General features: G+C 63.2%; 4 protein-coding genes across 11 annotated transcripts; 3 read left to right on the top strand and 1 right to left on the bottom strand.

Moving 5' to 3' along the window:
* The first annotated feature begins 219 nt into the window (after positions 1–219).
* PGP (phosphoglycolate phosphatase) lies at positions 220–3545 on the top strand. The gene is made up of 2 exons (XM_027468861.3): positions 220–876; positions 1252–3545. The coding sequence occupies exons 1-2, from the start codon at positions 246–248 to the stop codon at positions 1575–1577; spliced, it is 957 nt and encodes a 318-aa protein (XP_027324662.3). The 5' UTR covers positions 220–245; the 3' UTR covers positions 1578–3545.
* Positions 3546–3685: 140 nt separating this feature from the next.
* On the top strand, positions 3686–7646 carry BRICD5 (BRICHOS domain containing 5). 7 transcript variants are annotated; one of them, XM_038186846.2, is made up of 8 exons: positions 3686–4208; positions 4396–4527; positions 5080–5206; positions 5631–5783; positions 6032–6139; positions 6880–7033; positions 7335–7425; positions 7507–7646. In XM_038186846.2, the coding sequence occupies exons 1-8, from the start codon at positions 4063–4065 to the stop codon at positions 7508–7510; spliced, it is 915 nt and encodes a 304-aa protein (XP_038042774.2). In that variant the 5' UTR covers positions 3686–4062; the 3' UTR covers positions 7511–7646. The 7 variants fall into 7 exon arrangements, with proteins under 7 accessions (XP_038042774.2, XP_038042776.2, XP_038042775.2 ...); XM_038186848.2 differs by lacking the exon at positions 7507–7646 and having other exon boundaries at positions 5664–5783; positions 7335–7471; XM_038186847.2 differs by lacking the exon at positions 7507–7646 and having other exon boundaries at positions 5643–5783; positions 7335–7471.
* Positions 7591–12959, bottom strand: MLST8 (MTOR associated protein, LST8 homolog). Of its 2 annotated transcripts, none has more exons than XM_027468860.3 (8): positions 12748–12959; positions 12371–12422; positions 12117–12279; positions 11954–12029; positions 9671–9823; positions 9351–9475; positions 8810–8973; positions 7591–8295 (listed from the first exon to the last, which is right to left on the bottom strand). In XM_027468860.3, exons 1-8 carry the CDS (start codon positions 12874–12876, stop codon positions 8177–8179), a joined length of 981 nt encoding a protein of 326 aa, XP_027324661.1. In that variant the 5' UTR covers positions 12877–12959; the 3' UTR covers positions 7591–8176. The 2 variants fall into 2 exon arrangements, with proteins under 2 accessions (XP_027324661.1, XP_038042772.1); XM_038186844.2 differs by having other exon boundaries at positions 12821–12937.
* A 127-nt stretch (positions 12960–13086) lies between these two features.
* Positions 13087–17804, top strand: LOC101799820 (hexosaminidase D). The gene is made up of 15 exons (XM_027469350.3): positions 13087–13340; positions 13764–13911; positions 14055–14151; positions 14312–14549; positions 14659–14768; positions 15055–15142; positions 15339–15503; positions 15588–15771; positions 15867–15938; positions 16290–16494; positions 16577–16659; positions 16793–16871; positions 17028–17129; positions 17235–17324; positions 17441–17804. The coding sequence occupies exons 3-15, from the start codon at positions 14057–14059 to the stop codon at positions 17622–17624; spliced, it is 1695 nt and encodes a 564-aa protein (XP_027325151.2). The 5' UTR covers positions 13087–13340; positions 13764–13911; positions 14055–14056; the 3' UTR covers positions 17625–17804.
* Positions 17805–19802: the final 1998 nt, after the last annotated feature.

Raw genomic sequence — 19802 nt, 5'->3', positions numbered from 1 at the left:
CCCAAGCGGGCTCTGGACGCGGCTCGCGGGCCGCCCAATAGCCGGCGGAGCCCTCCGCCTCCCAACCAATCGCAGCGCGCCGGCTCAGCTGAGCGACCAATAGCAGCGCAGTCCCCGAAGCTCCATCCGTCGGCGGATCGCGCGGCGCCCAACGGGGCTCCGAGCGCGGGGCGGCGCGGACCAATGAGCGCGCGAGGGCGGCGGCGTGGCCCAATGGGGGCTGGGCGGCTGCGCGAGGTGAAGCCATGGCGGAGCACCAGCAGGAGCCGGGCGGGAGGCAGCGGCGGTGCCGGCGGCTGGAGGGCGACGCGGCGCGCTCCGTGCTGCGGGCGGCGGACACGCTGCTGTTCGACTGCGACGGCGTCCTGTGGCGGGGCGAGGCGGCGCTGGGCGGCGCGGCCGAGGCGCTGTGCCGGCTGGCGGCGGCGGGCAAGCGGCTGTGCTACGTGACCAACAACAGCAGCCGCACGCGCCAGGCCTACTGCGACAAGCTGCGGCGCCTCGGCTTCCCCCCCGCACAGCCCCGCCACGTCTTCGGCTCGGCCTTCTGCGCCGCACGCTTCCTCCGCCAGGCGCTGCCGCCCGGCGCCGCCGCCTACGTGCTGGGTGGCCCCGCGCTGGCCGCCGAGCTGCGGGAGGCCGGGGTGCCCCACCTGCCGCCCGGCCCCGCCGCCCTGCCCGGCCCCGCGCCCGCAGACTGGGCCCGGGCGCCGCTGGAGCCGGCGGTGCGCGCGGTGCTGGTGGGCTTCGATGAGCATTTCAGCTACGCCAAGCTGTGCCAGGCGCTGCGCTACCTGCTGCAAGGCCCCGACTGCCTGCTCGTCGCCACCAACCGCGACCACCGCCTGCCGCTCGAGGGTGGAGCTGCCATCCCCGGTGAGAGATTGGGGGGGGAGGGGAGTTGGGGTGCCCCGGGGGTGGGGGGTAACCGGGGGTACGGGGGGTGTCCAGGTTAGGGGAGGGGTGTTCAGGGTGGCCCTACCCCCTCCAGCACTTGGTGGGCCCGTGCCTGGTTTCCTGACCCCCCTCTCAGCCCTCCCAGAGGCAGCAGAGCCGCCCCTTGTCCCCTGCCTCACCGCCCTTTGCTGTACTTTGCTCCCCTCTAATCTCACATCCAACCACATTCCTGTTGTTGGGTTATTTGTTTATTAGGTTATTTGGGGTGTCCCATCCCCAAAGCTCTCTGGGGTTCTGTCCGGGTGCTGCCGCTCCCCTGCAGCCTCTAACGGGCGCTGTGGTTTCTGCCCGCAGGGACCGGCTGCCTGGTGAAGGCGGTGGAGACGGCGGCGGAGCGCGAGGCGTTCATCGTGGGGAAGCCCAACCGCTACATGTTCGACTGCGTGGCCAGCGAGTTCGACATCGACCCCGCGCGCACCATCATGGTGGGAGACCGGCTGGACACGGACATCCTGATGGGCAACACCTGCGGCCTCACCACCCTGCTCACCCTCACCGGGGTCACCACGCTGGAGGAGGTGAAGGGCCACGAGGAGAGCGACTGCCCTGCCAGGCAGAGCCTGGTCCCCGATTACTATGTCGATAGCATAGCCGACATTCTCCCCGCTCTGCAGGATTAATAGGGCAGAACGCCGCTTTGGCAGCGGCTCCCCAAGGAGGGCCCCAGTCAGTCACCTTGTGGCAGTAATGTACTCACTCTGATACCACCTGAAGCTAGCGATCCTTAGCCTTTTAACCTTTCTGTCCTCTCGATATGATTTTGTTTACATCTCAGTCTTTTAAAATGCACTTTGAAACAAGGAGGGCATTATGGCGTCACACGAGTCTTGCGGGTTTGGGGCTTTTTTAATGATAAGTATCACCTACATCCAGACGTTTGTGATGCTCCATGTCGTGTTGTCCTCTAGGCTGAGTTGAGAGAAGTAGAGCCAACTGATGTGAGGAAGAGAACCCGGCAATTTGCAGTGTGTCCTCTCCTGGACAGGCTGCGGCTCAGTCTGGTTTATTCAGGGAAATGACTTTTGGAGCGTGTAGTAACTTAGCAGCTGTGTTTGGAAGCGATTGCAGGGGCTGACGGAATTAGTATTTGGCCTTTGATTGACTTTTTGGGATGGGGTCATGTTCAGCAGCACAGCCCACTGTAAGCGTGACGTCGGGCCGGAGGAGCTGTACGCAGTCTCCTTGTGTGACCGCTATGAATTGCACTTGTGATGCAGGTTGGGGTGATTGGCTCACAAAACACAAAAACGTCTTCTGTATCCTGTGTTTGTCCCAGTGTTGGGTGTGTGTGTAAGGTACGTGCACGTACAAGAGCTCCCCCGATCCTAACTATATATCAGAATCTATTTAAGGTATAAATCTAAGTATAGTATATGGTAATATATCTCCTTCCCAGAAGGGGAAGGTAAGAGGAATGTACGTCACCGATCCCAGTAGTTTGAGTTCTCATGAGCTTTTGCGTTCGGTGACGCAGAAAGCTTTCACCACATAGGACTGTCCCTCACCACTGCTGCTCCCCAGAAGTATCCGGATGGGTTAGACACCACCTTGGTTCCTGTATTTCCCTGCTGCCTCAGCATCAAAATAGCACCTGCCTCGGCTTTAGCTGTCGGGTGTGAGTCCGGACTCAGTCTGCAGAGGATGGATGTGGTACCCGCCTTACAACTCTACCAAAATAAACCTGAAGGAGTACTGGCTGTGTGCGACAATTGCACGGGCTTCCTTTAAACATCTCATCTCAAGATCTTCCTTGTGTGTCTGGCTGGGCACCAGTTGCTTGCCTGAAGAAGAGTGCTTGCTTGCTCAGGTGATGATTTTAGCTAGATCTCTAGGTACGTTTTAGGTGATGCGCAGCTCAGGCTATGGGATAGATTTTTATGCGGGCTGAATCAAGGCCACAGCTCAAAGCTTTTGTATTACAGAATTAAGAAAAATATATATGCAAATAACACTTTTTTTTCTATAGATTCAACTATTGGTAGTTACATTTAAGTGCTGCCCTTCCCTCATCCGCCAAAGTTCAGTTGAGTAGCTCCAGCCCTAGCGATGCCGTTTCCTTCCCCTCGGACACTGGAGACGCGTGGGCTTAGCGCTGTGTTTGTACAGCGATAACCACGGCTCGTTGGCTCTGTTATCACAGTGTTAGCTGGATCTTTCGTAACTCGGGGTTGTGTAAGGAAGCAAGAATAATCTCTTCCCTGTTCTTGTCTCCAGCTAGAAGGCTTGTGGAAGTCACAAGAGACCTCTCCCTTTAGCTGGGTAACACGGAAATGGACGTTACGGGTTTACTGCAGGTAGGGTCTGACTCAACGCTGTGTTCTTTAATCCACTTCCTGCCTCTGGTGCTGTTAATTTCAGAATTTGTCAGGTACACCAGTCCATGCCAGGTGGGGCGTTCAGCCTCCTGCAGCAGCACGCTGTCCCCGCTGAGGACTGTGCACTGTTCAAGGCAACCGTTACCTCGATTCCCGCGTGCTGAAACGTGTTGGTGAGAGTGTCACTCGTGCTGCACAACCGTGTCAACGTCCCAACGGTTCTGAACCCACTACTTGAATTCACATTAAACTTGCAAACCTGCTTTTCCCTTGCATTGTCTCATTTTGTGGTCTCTGTGCCTGCTTTGGTGCTGCTGTGCTTTGTGGCAATTCCGGGAGCTAAGGACACATTTGTGCGTGCCATCTGTACTCCTCATGTAGAGTATTAGCAAAAGAAACAAAGCCAACCCTGGGCTACGTTTGTCAGATCTTCCCTTAATAGATGCCACGTGGAGGAACTCTGCTGGGGTTTTCCTTGCCTCTGTGGGGTTGGTTATGTTTGGCAGGTCTCAAAAATAAAAAGCTGTGTCAGGGGCTCCTGGGCTGCCCAGGAGAAGTCTGGCCAGCTGGGAGCTCTGTTCTCCGTGGGGTATTTCTCCTTGTAGGAAATGGGTGTTAGCACGAGGGCAGCTGGTGCTGGGACGGGACTTTGCAGCTCGGATCTGTCCCCTGGGTCTGGACGAGGTGGGGGCTGGAGGTTGGACACGAGCACGGCCACAGGATAAACAGTTGGCTGCGGCCCACGGAGCTCGGGCAGCACAAAGTTCATGCTGAAATGTAGAAATAACCGATGACAAGGGCAGCCTGCCACTGTTCCCTATTCATTTCATCTCGTAACGAGACTTACCCGGTCCTGCTACTGGGGACTGCCAGCAGGGAGGCCCCGCACAAAGCCCTCAATTATGCTCCACCTGCGTGCCTCCGGTGGCTCGCCAGGTAAGCAGGAAGAGCGTTTTTTGTACCATTGACAGGATCCCTCTGCAGCCTCGGCTTCCCCCCTCCTTCCCCCTGCCCCTGCAGCTCTCAGGTTTCCCCCTCCTCGCGGCTCTGAGGCAGGAGCACCTGGCTGGGCGCTGCTTTGGCCGCGGGGACCACGTTCACGTTTTGCAGCTGCGTGCCCAAGCTTCTCGGGCACGTTCGGAGCCCAGGACCATGCCCAGTCTGCGTGTGCCCCGGAGGCAGAGCTGCAGGAGCGAGGTCCTCATCTGAAGCGAGGATGGAGGGCGAGAGCAGCACCGGCAGCGCGGGCCCTGCGGTGAGTTCCCCTGCGCCCCGGGGATCACAGCAGAGCCCTCCCGCGGTGCCTGCCTGGGGCTGAGCTCCTGCAGCTCCTGTGGTGCTGCTGAGGTTGGTTCCTCACCTCTCCAGGGTCACCACCACCGATTTCAGCCCCCTGTGAGGCTGGGTCTGCCCGCGGGGTTCCCCTGCAGGTGCTGTGCTCACACCGTGTCGGACGCTGGGGTAACGGGGGAGCAGAGCTGCTGAGTCAGCATTTCTGTGTCCTCCTTTCCCACCAGGAGGATTTTGTTTGCTATCGGGGATCTTCCCGGCACAGCTGGGGCTGTCACATCTGACCGGGACTGATGGAATCGTTCCCACAGCATTAGGGGGAAGCTGCAGAGCGCTGAGGTCGATGGCTGAGGGAGGCTCGAGGAGCCTGCTCGCTGTCTGCCTGCAGCGAGCCGAACCGCAGGAATTTATTGAGTTTCTTCGTGCCTCGGAGAATTGAAACATTATTTTTTTATGGCAGAGAAGCGTTCCTTTTAACTCCCGTTCTTCCCTCGCTTTGCCTTGCCCCCCAGGACAGGAGGCTGGCAGCACAATTCTCGGGTCCATCCAGGACGTTCTGGATCATCCTGGCCGTTGCCTTGCTCCTTGCAGTCGTTGGCATCAGCGCTGGGGGGATCCTCGGCTTCAGCCCCAGCTCTGCACAGGTGAGGGGTGCAGGTGGGGGCAGGAGGGGTCCTGCCCGGGGTGCGGGGCTGGGTTCAGCCCAGGCTGTGCTGCAGGCACCGAGCTGAGCAGCTGCTGCCTCGCTCAGCCCTGCGGCGGCTCTGCCTGAAATTAGAGGAGCTGGAGAGCATCGTTTGTAAATATAGACCCAGGCTGGCATTTTGCTGTGCAGGCACGTCCCAGCGAGCCCCCACGCTCTCACAGCACGCTGAGCCAGCTGGGCAGGCACCGAGCCCAGGCTGTGAGGCTGTGGTGGCCAGGGGGGAACCCAGCAAAGCTTCCCTGGTGCAGGGGGGCTCGGGGACACCACGGTGCAGGACCCCCCCGGGTCAGCAGGGTCCGGGTGGGGACACGGAGGTGGCTGTGGGTGGCTGCTGGCCGGGGCTGCCCTCGCTGTGTGCCCAGGCCGGCTCGCAGGCGGTGCGGGTGATGCTGCAGGGGGAGCAGGACCCGCCGAGGAACCAGACGGCGCTGGTGGACGCGTCCAGGAGCACCGTGACTTACTACATCACCTCGCGGAGTAACCGCAGCGCCGTCGTGCTGTACGACAGCCAGAACGTGAGTGTGCCTGAGCAGGGGAAAAAGCAACCTGCACCCGCTCCCCGTCCCTCTGTGCCCCCAGTACCACACAGCCCCGGGGGGCACCCTGGGGACAAGCAGCCACAGCCTGCCCGGGATGCTCCCTGTGCTAAGCCGCGGTGGCTGCTGCACAGAGGAGAAATGAGGCACACCAGGGAGGGATGCCCACGGCTGGGCTCTCGAGGGAGCGCGCTGCCTGCTCTAACAGGGCACGTTTTATCTCCCAGGGCTACGTCTGCTACCGGCCCGCGGAGCAGCACGCCTGCTACCTGCGCAGGATGGAGCCCGGGGACCGTGAGAGCACGCAGGGGACCCTGAGCACGGCTGAGCTGAGGGTGAGCGATGGGCACGGCCGGGGGGTGCCTGCAGGGAAGGGGGGGGCTGCACTGAGTGCCCTCTGCAGAGGGGCTGCCTTCTGGGCAATGCTGCTCCAGGCAGCCCTGCTTAAGTTCCTGCTCGGTGCTGGGCTCTGAGCGAGTCTGGGAGCACGCAGACAGCTCCTGATTTTGCTGAGAGCCCTGCCTGCTGTGAGAAAGAGCAGAGCTGCGGGTCAGGAAGGGGCTCTGTCCCACAGAGGCGAACAGGAGGGCTTTCAGAGAGCCCAGTCCCGCTGTATTCTGTTACCTGCTCAAAATTCTGGGGAACAGAGAACAAAGAGGGGTCTGTGAGCAGCTCACAGGAGGTGAGTCACATCCCCAGCCCCTCTGCACAAAATAGTAACGGGTACACAGGGGGTGTTCTGTTTCAGCAGCCAGCTGCCTGCCTTGGTTGTGCCCTGCCGGCTGCTCCCCCCTTCCTAGGGGCTGCCGGGGTCCCCCTGGTCCCTGCTGGATGCCACCCACCCAGGGGGGAAGGAGGGGCGCGAGGAGCCCTGGCTCCCCAGGAGAAGCAAGCTCCTGCCAGGCACTGGGGCTCCTTCAGGAAACTCCCCAGCTTCCACTGACCAAAAGCATCTCCAGGGGGGCTCTTTTGGGTGTCTTGGATGTTCGAGCAGGGCTGGGGCTGAAGGCAGGGCAGGGAGGAGCAAGGTGCCCCAGGGAAATTAACGGGGAATTAACGGGGTTCTTTTCTCCAGGGCGAGCTGCTGCTGCAGCAGAATAACCAGACCAAGTACTACCGCGAGTTCCTGGGCATCCTGGCGGGGCAACAAGTGGACCCCAGCGGGCTGGGGGAGGCCGTCCAAGCCCTGTGCGAGCAGACACCCATCTTCTGGGTGAGGAGAGCAGGGGGTAAGTTGCATTCAGAATCGGGTCCTTGTTCAGGGATCGCTGCCCTGCCGGCTCACCCACAGCCTGCAGCAAGCCGTGCTCCAGCAGCACAGCGCGAGCTCCCCCCTGATGCTGTTGGCTTAATGCTTGCCACCTTCATCTTCACCATAAGCAGCCTGCGGAGCTCTCCTTCTGGTCATAGCCCAGCTTTAATGAGCGTGGTCATTCCCTCAGGCGTTCTCTTTCTCTGGCTCCCTGGGGATTTAGCTGCAGGTCTGCAGCAGCATCCCTCACCTCCCTTCTGCCCTCGCTCATTTGGCAGGTCCGGGGAAGCAGCGGCTGATCTACCTGTGCATTGACATCTGTTTCCCGAGCAACATCTGCGTGTCTATCTGCTTCTATTACCTCCCCGAGTAAGTCCCGCAGCCGCGGCTGCCCTCTCGCTGCTCTACATCCTTGAACTGGATTCCTGAAAAGCCTCTGCTTTCAACAAGGTAACATCTCCACCGCCCGAAGGCTGCCTGCTGCTCTCACGCTGCACTTCAGGAGAGTTTAGGAAAATAACAGGACTCAGCACCGTTGGTACAGACGCTTTATTGCAGCTCTGCTTCAGGGCTGCATGGAGCACGTAGCTACTAGGAGACCTAGACAGGCACCGCGGGGAGCAGCTCGTGTTTGCTGGCCACACGCCCTGCTCAACACCAGGTTATTAAACTTGTCGGGGTGGCTGGTTTCATAACAGCGCAGCTCCAAGTCAGGCTGTGAAACACACTTCGAATAAAGGGGTTGCAAAACAAGAGAACAGCGACTTTCCCTCTGTTCAGCCGACTCCTGTTGTTAGGCTGATTTTTTCCACTTTGGGGTACAAAACCATCACGGGGCTGTTGGCAGCAGCCTCCGCAGGGATGCCTCCAGCTGCTCTGCGCCCAGCTCCCCTGTGGCACCGTGCCTCCCCTTCCCTTTTGCCCAGGTGGCCTCCCTGCGAGGCCGAAGCTGAAGCCTGGTCTCACTCCAGGCAGACGCTGCCCCTGCAGCAAGCCCAGAGCAAGCCCTCTCCCTCCGAGGGGACAGCACCGAGTGCCCGTCTCGTGCTCCAGGGAGGGTGCTGGCTGTTTTTAGACAAGGGAAAACAAGCAGAGGTCCTTCCTGTCCCCCACGTCACCGTTATCCCAACACGCTGTCGTTGAAGGCGAGGCAGACGACTGCTTTCTGGTGGCCGCTGTATTCCCTCTTGATCTCTCCTGTCTCCACGCACCAAAGTCTGGCCAAGTTATCAGAGGAGGCTGCAACAGAAGGGAAAAAGAGAAGGAGGAGATATTGTGCTGCCCTTCAAACTTTTTTTTTTTATTAGAAGCAAGGTTGTCCTCTTGCTTCATTCAACAGTTCTGAGTGCTGTTGATGATAGGCAAGGGAGCTGTGCAGAGCGAGACACTCGGGGCATTTTGGTATTAGTTGGGATATTCAGCTCATCACAGAGGAGTTACCGTGCAAATTACACAGGTTTTGAATGGACTTCATGCTGCACGTACTGCAGGCAGCATTGCTAGCAGGCAAAATAAACTGCACGCATGAGGGTCACCTGTCCATTTTAAACAGGAGGCAACGGCTGCCCTAGTACAGCACAGGCTGAAAGCCGGAGGGATTTTGTGCACTGTGCGGTGGGCAGGAGGCTGAGGACTCTACCAGAACGGTTTTCTGTCCTCACACACACATTGGGGTTTGGCAGTGTCTCCCCTAGAGAACCCCAGTCCTGTGTCAGTGCCTGGCCCCACGGGCAGCGAGCTGTCAGTGTCCCACCTGTGACAATGTACTGGGAGTCCCCGGAGAAGGCACAGTCCCACATCCAGCCACGAGAGGTTTCCCCTGGGTTATTGCTCTTAATGCTCAGCTCTGTCATCAGAGAGAAGTTTGAAGTCCTCCAGATCTTACACGTCTGGTCTGCAGAACACGTAGCCAAGAGCCTGCAACGAGACATGGATGGGTAACCCAGTTAGTCACCGTGTGCCCAAAGCCTCTCACTAGTATGGGTCTGGAACAGTAATAAACCAGAGAGCCGTGCTCTTTGTAATCAGAATTTTTTGGCTTTGCATTTTCTGCCTTCTGAGCTCAAACTGCACTGCCTGGTGAAGGAGCACACCAAGCTCCCCGCTTGCTCCTGGAGATCAGCAAGTGGAGCCCAGCACCTGGCTGGGAACCCACAGAACACTGCGGGACCCCTGGGACACCCCTGGGACACCCCTGGGACACCCTGACCACCGCCCCCACCCCATTCCTCCCGGGGCCCTGCAGCACGGAGCCCAGAGCCAGGGGCACGGCTGCTCCCGTCGGGGCCACTCACGTGGAGTCAGGGCTGAATTTGCACTGCAGGGCGTAGCGGTTGTGCGCCGGGATCTTGGTTTTGGGGATCAGCTGGGTCACCTCCTCCCCGATGCCACCCGTCAGGTTCCACACGTAGCAGTTTCCCTGCGGGGAGAGGGGGGGGTCTGTGGCCGGGCTGGTGGCCCCCACCTGAGAGCAGCCTGGGCTCCCTGCGCCCCACCAAAGTGCAGGAAAACTCCACGGGATGTGGGAACGGGGAGCTCTGCCCACGTGAGGGTGTCCCAGGTGGAGCAGCCCACCCGTACATCGCACCCCACGGCCGAGGCTGCTGGAGCTCACCGAGCTGTTGACAGCTGCCATGTAGCTGGCATCGGGGTCGATGTGCACCGAGTTCACAGAAACTTCGGGCTCCGGAATCAGCTGCTCGTTGTGGTCGGTTTTCAGGTCCCAGATGTGAATGGCACCGCTCTGATCGCCCACAATCAGCTCGGCCTGCAAGAAAACAGCAAACTCTGGGAAATCCCCCCAAAAGAGCAGCCCCAGAGCACGTCCCTGCAGCACCAGCTGGAGCCTTGCTCTGGTTTTAAGCATCAGGGTCCTCCTCTGCCTGACCATTCCCAGCACAGAGCTGGGCCTCTGCTCACCACCGGGAATGGTTTCAGAGCCCCAGCTCCCAGGCAGACAGCAGCCTGCTGATCGCCCTGAGCACCGAGAACAGGCCAGGCATCAATCTCACGTTACGCTCTGCAAAAAGGCTGTTTACCTTTGCAGAAGTGTTTGCTAATTTTCTAAACCCCAGGACAGCCAGCAGGTGCCTAATTTGCAGCGCTGTTGTTCAGCTGCTGCTCCAAACAACATCCACAGAGGCCAAATGACTTTCAGCACGTCTGAGAAGCGGGCACGAGGACGCAGGTTGGCCAGAGAACAACTGGAGCACTCAAGAGCGTGCAGACACCTGAAAAACATGAGCCTAAAGAGGTTTTTCTCTCTCTCTCCCCTTCTCCGAGAGGGTAAGGACAGGAGCCAGCCGAAGGGCAGGAGTTGTGGCTCCGATCCCCGCTCAGCCCAGCAGACAATGCTGGCAGCTCTCCATCCAAACCGGGGCTTTTATCGACAGGCTCGCACTGCCCATGATTTTAGCAGAATCCCTAGAGGAGATCAGGTCATCAGGCACAGATGATCCCGTACCCATGAGCAGCGGCTTGTTTCTGGTGAAGACAATCCTCCCTCGATATTTTTAGCTGACTGTGCAGTGCAGAGGCGTCTTCTGGACGCCGCAGTCCTCAGCCCACCCTTAGCAGGTGCGAGTACAACCGCTGTGCCCAAGCCATCACGGCTTTACCCAGGCTGCGAGAAATCCCTCTGAGAACCGAGCCAGCAGCGCTGCAGCGAGGAATGGCACAGAGAGATGAAGCTGCCTGAATAAACACCGCCACCCCTGGGCTAATTAACTCTGTCCTGCTCGCAAACCAGCGCTTCTCCTGCAACTCAGCAGCAGCATGGTCAGGGATTAGTTCACGTTTATCATCCCCGTACAGCATTTGTTTCGCTGCAATACGTTCTCACAGCACTACGGGAGCATCAGCAGCGTTTGGGTGAAGTCTGCTCCAAATAACCAGCATCAAATTCAGCATTTGCAAAATTGAACCCTTGCAAAATCAAAAGCAAAGAAACATTTCTGTTACTGGTCTTTTTAAAAAGATCTGCTCTCGAGACACACAAACCTTGCACTGCCACATCTGCAACTCCAACCCTGCAGCCCTGTGCGTGCAGAATGGACTGGACATGCTGTCAACACCTCAATAATATGCACTGATTCTCACTGCCATCTCCTCCAACACATCACACTCCTTGTTAGCTTTGTTTCCTCAGCCCAAGCAATCTCCGTGGCAGCTTTTGAACCAACTGGTGGCTCCCCAGCAAATCCAACAGGAGTCACACAGGGAAGTGGGGCTGTGAGCCTCTCTGCTTTTTTCTTGCTGGCAGTGCTAACACCCCTGGTTTGACTCGTGGGGTGGTCCCCAAGGGGTGGGACGAGAGGCTGACAGCCACTGCGCTGCCTCACGGCACCAGCCAGCAATTAGCACAAAGCTCAGCAGAGGCACCCACACACCACTCAGCCTGCAGCAGGTGCCAAACAAAAAGGGTGCGAGCCCTGGATGTCCGCTCACCCCCAGCCCCTCTTGGGGGGTGTTTGCTTCCCTGTGCAAGGCAGCGGCAGGGACACGCTCTGCCCGCACCACGAGGCTGTCCCCGCACTGACCCCAGCCCTTGGGGCACGAAGCTGTCACCGCTGGTCCCGCAGTGCCACCAGCACCCCCAGGGGCCGAGCATTGGGGTGCCCACCGCCTCCTCCAGGCACAACGGCGGTGAGGGGCTAGCAGGGGCAGAGCTGTATGGCTCTGAACCCATCTGTGTGTGGCTGTGAGCTAACGACCATCCCTGCATCACCTTGCTGAGAGCCTGCTCCCACCGACCTGACCCACGCAGCCAGTGTCATGCGTGTTTTCACCCCGAGAACATGCCGTGCTGCAGCTGCCAGCACAAAACCCCGCAGCCCCCCGGCTTCCCCAGGGGCAGCGCTGGCAGCACGAGCTGGGAAGTCGCAGGGATGACACTCACCTGGTTGGGGTGCAGGCAGACACAGTTAATGGGGGCGTTCACCTGGAAGATCCGCTGGCACTGGAGGTTGCGGGACCTGCAAGCGAACAACGTGGATGTGCCGGAGCTCCCCGGGGCACCCACCCGGCCCCATACCGGGGGGAGCGCGGCCGCCCCTGCCCACCTGAGGTCCCAGATGCGCGCCATGCAGTCCTCCCCGCCCGTGTACATCCAGCGGCCGTCCTCGTGGAAGCCCACCGAGGTGATGTTCTTGCTCACGCCGTCGTAGTTGATGACGGGGTTGGGGTTGTTGGAGTTGAGGTCGTACATGCGGATGTGCTGGTAGCCTGCGGCACCGGGCGGTGCTCAGCGGGGCTGGGGGGGGGGACAGGGACAGGGACAGGGCCCCGCCACCACCACCCAAACCCCGGGGCTCACCTGCGGCTGCGATCATGCTGCGGTCAGGCGTGATCTCCAGCGCGTTCACCTGCTGCGGGGCCGGTAAGGATGGGAACGGCACCGGGACCCCCCCCCATGCACTGGGACCCCCGGTAACAGCACCGGGACCCCACCACGTACCCCGTCCCTCCTCTGTTACCAGCACCGAGCCTTCCCCCACACCCACCGGCTCCCCCCGGTAACAGCACCGAGCCCCCCCCATACCGGCCCACCCGGTAACGGCACCGGGACCCCCCCCCATGCACCGGGACCCCCCATTAACAGCACCGGGACCCCCCCACACACCCCACCCCCCCACCCACCGGCTCCCCCCGGTGCCACCCCCGGGTCCCCCCCCCTCTCCCGGTGCAGGATACGGAGTCCTGGTGCTGCACGGTGCGCGTGCAGATGCCGCTGTGCGCCTGCCAGAAGCGCACGGTGTGGTCGTACCCGGCGGTGGCCAGGATGACCGGGTCGCTGCCCACCGTGCCCTGCGCCGCGTTCATGGCCCCGCCGCCGCCGCTCCCCGGTTACCGGCACGCTGCCCGCCGCGACCCGCTCTGCGCATGCGCCGCGCGCCTCCCGCGCACGCACCCGGTGCGCCACCGCCCCGCTGACGTCACGCGGGGGGCGTGGCCGTGAGCACGGAGGGGGCGGGGCTAGGACGGGAGGGGGCGTGGCCTGCGCGGAGGGGGCGGGGCCGGGGAGGCGGCGGCACCGGGGGGGCAGCGGGGACACGGGGGGGGCGCGGGGACACCCGGGGGGGGCAGCGGGCACCGGGCAGCTCCCGGTGGGTGGCGGCGCTCGGTGCAGCCGGGCTCTTTAAGAGCGGCGTTGGGGCGGGCTCGTGCCCGCGCCCGGTGCCGGGGAGGGTGGGCGGGGGGTGCGGGGGCTTCAGCGGAGCACCGGGACCGGCACCGGCACCGGGCCCCCCCCGCCGCGCCGTGCCCGCGGCTCCCGGCTGTGTCAGGTGAGCGGGGCGCGCTCCCGGGGGGGCTGCGGGCACGGCGCGGCGGCTGCCACCGGGGAGCGACCGGCACCGGGCCTGGGGGCGGGGGGGGGGGGGTGAGCCCCGGGGTGCCGCCTCCACGTTAAATAACGGGCGGTGACGGCAGCGGGGCCGGGCGCGGAGCGGGGCTGCCCCCAAACCGGGGCTGGTTCGGGCCCCGCGGTGCCGTGCGGGGGCTCTGCCCGGGTGCCGCCGCCCAAGGGGAGGTGAAGGTGCCGGGGATGGCACCGCAGCACCCCCGGGAGCTGAAATAACGCGCTGTGTGTGCCGCTGCCTGCTCCACGGGGGCACCTGGTGCTGGGGGCCACCGTGGCCGTGCTGCAGCCCCCGCCCTGGCCGTGCCCGGTGCCCACCACCCGGTGCCCACCGCTTCTCCCCCCGCAGGTGCCATGGCCACCCCGTGATGCCACCTGGCAGGGCTGTCCTGTGACCAGCCCCCATCCCACCGCCCTCGGAGGTGACACCGGAGCACCCGAGGGGGGTGCACTGGGGGGCAGAGGCAGGTCCCAGCACCAGCCCCAGGGCACATGAGGTAGGGGGGGCACTGGAGGTTTCTTTGCCCGTCCCTGCGGGGGAGCAGGGTGGCAGGAGGGGTCTCACCGTGTCCCTTTCCTTTGGGCCTCACACGGGTCTGTGGGGTGCCCTGCTCTTGGGGTCTCGGTCGCTGCCCTGCAGCCATGGCCTGCCAGCGGAGCACCAAGCTGAACCTGCTGCGCCTCGCCGTGCTGCTCATCGTGGCTTTGGCCGGCATCAAGTTCCTCCTCCGCGACAGGTGAGGTGGGAGCAGGACTGGGACACGAGCTGGGGGAGCCCTGCAGGGTCAGGGAACCAGCGGGGGTCTGCGGGGAGCTCCTGGGCTGTGCCCACGCAGGAGCTGGGTGCCAGGGGCAGCTGGTGCCTCCGTGCCCCCAGCCCTGCTCTGCTCCCTGCAGCTTGACCCTGGAGCTGCACAGGCACATCCCCAAGGACAGCGGCTTCTGGGGGGACACGGGTGACACCAGCCAGGGCGCCGGCCCCCGGAGCCAGGCTCTGGAGCTCCCCGTGGCAAAGATAACGGCCCCGAGGCAGGGCCCTGGGCAGCAGGGCCCCAAGGACAGCAGTGGCACCGAGATGAGGCTGGTGCACCTCGACCTCAAGGGAGCTGCGCCCAAGGTCTCCTACCTGGAGCAGGTGAAGGCGCTGGGGACCAGCCAAGTGGGGCAAGGCTGGGCCTGGCTGTCCCCGCTGACACCCGCACCCAGGGGTGCCAGCAGGCTGAGCCCACCCTGCCATCCCACAGCTCTTCCCACTCCTGTCCCGGCTGGGTGCCAACGGGGTCCTGATCGAGTATGAGGACATGTTCCCCTTCAAGGGCGAGCTAGAAGTCCTCAGGTCTCCGTATGCTTACAGGTGAGCTGGGGCTGGTGCTGAGCTGGCCGAGGGGATGCTGGCACCACCAGCGCCAGTCTGGGTGTGCCCCGCCTGGGCTGTGCCCGAGCTGTGCATGGTGCTGCAGGCAGACCTGCTCCCTGCTCTGCTGGGTCAATATTTGTGGCCCCAAAGCCAAGACCCCACAGGTATGGGGCAGCCAGGAGACCTGGGGTGGGGCAGGATGCTGGAGGAGGAAGAGGAGGAGGAGGAGGGAATGTCCTCGTGCCCATGTGGCCCGCACTGAGGCTGTCCCTGCCCTCCCCAGCGAGGAGGACATCGACTGGATCCAGCAGCTGGCGGAGCTCCACAAGCTGGAGGTGGTGCCCCTGGTGCAGACCTTTGGGCACGTGGAGGTAGGGGCCGGGAGCATTTTTGGGGTGGCAGGATGGGGACACTGAGAGGCGGAGGGGGGCTGTGTCCCCAGCACCTGGCCTGGAGATGGATGCGTCACTGGGTCCGTGTCACTAGGCCCATGTCCCCAGCCCTGTTCCTTTATCCCCACTTTTTGGCCCACGTCTGGCCCCCACGGTGGGTTTCCTCCCCACGCAGTTCATCCTCAAGCACGAGAAGTACCAGCACCTGCGGGAGGTCGAGCGCTTCCCCAACAGCTTCAACCCCCACGTCCCGGACACGCTGGCGCTGCTCAAGAGCCTCCTGTCGCAGGTGATGGAGAAGCACAGGCGCTCCTCCTGGATCCACATCGGGGCGGACGAGGTGGGCTCTGCGGGACCCCAGCCACCGCCGGCTGCCAGGCCTGCCCCGAGGCGTGCTGAGCACCCCCTGAAACCCCAAATCCAGGTCTTCCACCTCGGGGAGGGGATGGACTCCAAGAGCTGGATGAGCCACAACAGAGGGGACGTGGGCACCATGTACCTGAAGCACATCAAGCAGGTGCTGGGCTTCATCGCCGCGCGGTACCAGGGGCTGCGGGCGCTCATGTGGGACGACATGCTGAGGAAGATCAGCACGGGAGCCCTGCGGGGTGAGAGGATGGGGACGGCAGCAGTTGGGCATCTTGGTGGGGGTGTGAGGACCCCCAGGCACCCTCCTGCTGATGTCCCTGTCCCTGCCTTGCAGAGTCTGGGATAGCAAAGCAGGTCTCGCCTGTGGTGTGGTTCTACGCGCCCGACTTCGAGGTCGAGCAGATTGGTAAGGTGCCATGCCAGGACCCTGGGGAGGGGAGAGGGGGGGGGACATGACCCCGTGGCTGGTGGCACTGCTGCTGCAGCCACCGCACCGAGCCCAGCTGGCCCTCAGGATGGTGGCACAGGGTGGCACAGGGTCTGGTGCCTGTCCGTACCATCCCACTGTCTCAGGGGTGATGCTTCCCGCCCACCTTGGCCACGCTGGCTCCCGCTTTCCTTCCAGCCCCAAGAAGCCCCCCTGTGCACAGGCTCCTGCTTTGGGCAGAGCAGCCCCTGGCAGCCGGGGGTCCCTGCCCACCCTGTGCCACCCCACACCACTGAGCCACGAGCATGACCCCACTCCCCGGTGCCGCAGGGCAGTTCCTGGCCAAATACGCAGAGAGCGGCTTCGAGGCCGTGTGGTTCGCCAGCGCCTTCAAGGGCACCACGGGCCCGGCGCAAGCCTGGCCCCCGCTGAACCACCACGTGAGGAACCAGCTCAGCTGGCTGCGGGTGATGCAGGCCATGCCACGCTTCGCCCCGCTGCGCTTCCAGGGCATCGTCCTCACCGGCTGGCAGAGGTGGGCACCGTGCCACGCGTCCCAGCCCCACCGCCCAAGTAGCCACGCACAAGGTGATGGCACAGCTGTCCCTGCCCCGCAGGTACGACCACTACTCGGTGCTCTGCGAGCTGCTGCCCGTCGGCATCCCCTCCCTGGCTGCGTGCCTGCAGACCCTGGTGCACGGTGAGCGGGGCCGTGCCCCTCATCCACACCCTTCCAGCATCGCTGGAGCCCCTTTGGCTGCTGGGGAGGGGGCAGCAGGGCTCCCCTGGTGTGGTGTGGGGTCACCTGGGTCCCCTCTCCTCGTCCTCCCCAGGGGGCTTCATGGAGGAGACGCGGAGGAAGGTCCTGGACGTGCTGGGCTTCCAGAGCCTGCAGCTGGAGCAGGGCACATGGTGCGTGGCTGCGGCACGGAGCGGGGTGCCCCAGGGGGATCAGGGAGTGCTGCCCCCAGCCCTGCAGGGTTTGGGGGCTCACCACCCAGCCTGGAACCGTGGCTGGTGCCGTGCCACGTGCTGGGCTCTCACCTCCCCTCCACGCTTTCCCCGCAGTGAGGGAAGGGGAGCGTTCCCTGGCGTAGAAATCTATCACATGGTGGAGCAGGTAAACGGCCACCTGAAGGAGAGCATCCAGAAAGCCCTGGAGGAAGAGAGGTAATGGTGGTGGGAGGGTCTGACCATGGGGCTGGAGCAGCGGGGCCCTGCAGGGTCTGGGTGGCCCCCTGCCCCCTGCACCCCCCCTCCCTTGTGCCTCCCCAGCGGCATCAAGGGCTGGTTCAGCCCCTACCATCGGAAGCACCAGTTTGGGAACCCCCGCAACATGGAGAGCTTCGGCAGCAAGCTGCTCAAGTACGTGGGGTGCCGGGGGGCAGGAGCAGCCCCGGGTCCCCCCCTCCCTTTGAGGAGGTCCCAGTCTCACCCTGGGGAAGCCAGAGCCAGCTCTCACTCCCTTCTCCCCACCCCAGGCTCCACGAGGACTGGGAGAGCCTGGTCCGTGAGCTGCGTGCCCAGCTGGAGAGCATCTACTTCCCCGACACGGTGGAGGAGTGGATGGAGGAGAACGTCAACCCCTACCTGGACCAGCTGCGGGACCTGGTCCGGGACTACCGGGCCATCATCCGCCTCAACGCCCGCCCCAAGGCATCCTAGGGGCTGTGCCCCCCCCCTCCCCGGCTCCAGTTGCCCCCCGGGACTGGGCTGCAGGAGCCCCGGTCGGGGTTTGGTTTGCTGGCTGCACCCCCCTCCTGCTCGAGGCATGGCTGCTGGTTGTTTCCTACTGCACAGAGAGCTCCTGCGCGCCCCCCTCCCACAATAAAGTATTTTTGTAGATGCTGCTGGGTGATGGAGGGGGGCACGGCTCTGCCCCCTCCCCGGGGGAGAGGGAGGGGAAACAGGGGCAGGGATCAGCCCAGTTGGATGGGGAGGGGACCCTGCTTCTCTGTCCGGGGGGGGCTTCAGCTGCTCCTTCAGCTGGGGCCCCTGTTTCAGGCACCGCAGGTCCTGCCCCAGACAAGGTGGCTGTGCCTCTTTTGGGGGCAGAAACGGGGGCGTGGGGAGGTGCAGCACAAGGTGGGGCTGTCCCAGAGCTGGCGCCTTTGGCAGCTGCAGGGCAGTGACAGCGGGGACACCGCTGTCCTTCGTGGGGGCTGTAAGGGTGGCCGTCCCCTCCCTGCGGTGTGGGACCCAGCCCATGAGGGTGCTGCCAAGGGCACAGCCAGCCACACGAGGGCTGCTGCTCCGGCCATTTCCTTGCCTCCTTCATGCCTTGGAGAGGGGTCACAGGGGCCCTGCCAGGCTCCCCCCAGCACCCCCTCCCCAGCAGCCCCCATAAGAACCCCGATGGCTGGGATGGGAGAGCCTGACACCGCTCCCTGTGCCGAGCCGTTCCCAAAGCGCAGCCTTTCCTCTTGCCTTCCTCCAGGAGCCTCCTGTGCTGGCAGCCCTCGATCCTGCACGGGGTGGGCGTCCTGCAGCAGGGCTGCCTCTGGTTGCTGCCAGTGAGGGGTCCCGTGCAGCGATGCCTCCACGTGCCCAGCCCTGCTGCAGGGGGGGGCGAAGGCAAGCCCCCCGTGCCCACAGCTCTCCCTGCCCTAACGCCGGTTTGGGCACCACGTGCACAGGGCGGTGATGTGGATGCTTCACTGCACATTTTGCTGCTCTGTGAGGACCAACGAGGCTTGGCAAGAGCCTGGAGGGAGCTGCAGAAGCACGGGGCACTCTGGGGCTCCTGCTGCCACAGCGTGGCTCAGCGGGGGGGGCACACAGCTCTGCCACCGGTGTCCCAGTGCAGCTGCAGGCGGTCTGGTGCCCTGGGGGCTGCCCCATCCCCGGGTGCTGGGTGGGAAAGCCTTGAGACAGAGGCTGTGGGGTACAAAGGGCCCTTTGCTGAGGAGCTGTGTTGATGTCCTCGAGTGGTGGCAGACCCCAGGGAAGCCCCGACCTGCCGGGGCAGCCCGGACACGTGCCCCCAGCCCCCAGCCCGGGGGGGCCCGCAGCAGCTCAGGTCCCCGTGCGGCTGCACACCACCAGCCTGTGGGATTAGAGGGCAGATTAGGCGGCGTCTCGTGCTGGAAACCCAAATGTCCTGGATTGGAAAATGGGGGCAGGGAGAGGAGAAGGACCCCGCTGCCCCTGAGTCAGCCAGAGCCGGGGGCTGCAGGGGGAGGTGGGGGCTGAGGAGGGTGCCCGTGGCTCCAGCTGGGCACCGGCCAACCTGGGCAGGCCTGGGGTGGGCCAGGGGCACTGCGGGGCAGTCGGCTGATGTTGGTCTGGGTGTTGCCTTGTGCCCCCCATCCTTCCCCCTGCCACATGGGTCTGTGGCTGCCTGTCCCCGTGCCCTGCACCGTGCCCTATGCAGCCACCAGCTCGCTGCCCTGCTGCAACCCGTGCTGTCCCGTGCCCAGCTGGGTGCCAGCTTCTGGGCACGCACACCCCAAGGTTGATTCTCCAGAGCTGGGACCTCAGCTCTGGAAAAGGCAGTAATTTAGTAATTTAGGCAGTAATTCGCCTGGCAGAGCAGAAATTTGTCCCTGACTTTGTGCAGGTGCTGGCGGGGCTCTGCACCAGCAGCCCGCTGAGCCTTGTCCATCGCTGCCCCATCTCCCAGGGGCTCCCCAGCACCCTCCCGGCCCTGCCCAGCCGGGCAGCCTCCAGCACCTTCAGTGCCTTCAGGTCCTTCAAGCCGCAAAAAACCGCCCGGGGACGAATGTCACCGGCCATTGTGTCTGCACAGGCGGAAAATTAGGCAGCAATCAGGGCTTTATTTGCGGGAATCCAGCAGCTCCCCCAGCCCGCTTCCCTCCCCAGCCGCCGGGGGGGGACTGCAGG

Source organism: Anas platyrhynchos, chromosome 15, assembly GCF_047663525.1.
Source record: "Anas platyrhynchos isolate ZD024472 breed Pekin duck chromosome 15, IASCAAS_PekinDuck_T2T, whole genome shotgun sequence".
Taxonomy (NCBI): Eukaryota; Metazoa; Chordata; class Aves; order Anseriformes; family Anatidae; genus Anas; species Anas platyrhynchos.
The sequence above is the reverse complement of the archived record's forward strand: the minus strand, read 5'-3'. Positions and strand labels throughout refer to the sequence as shown.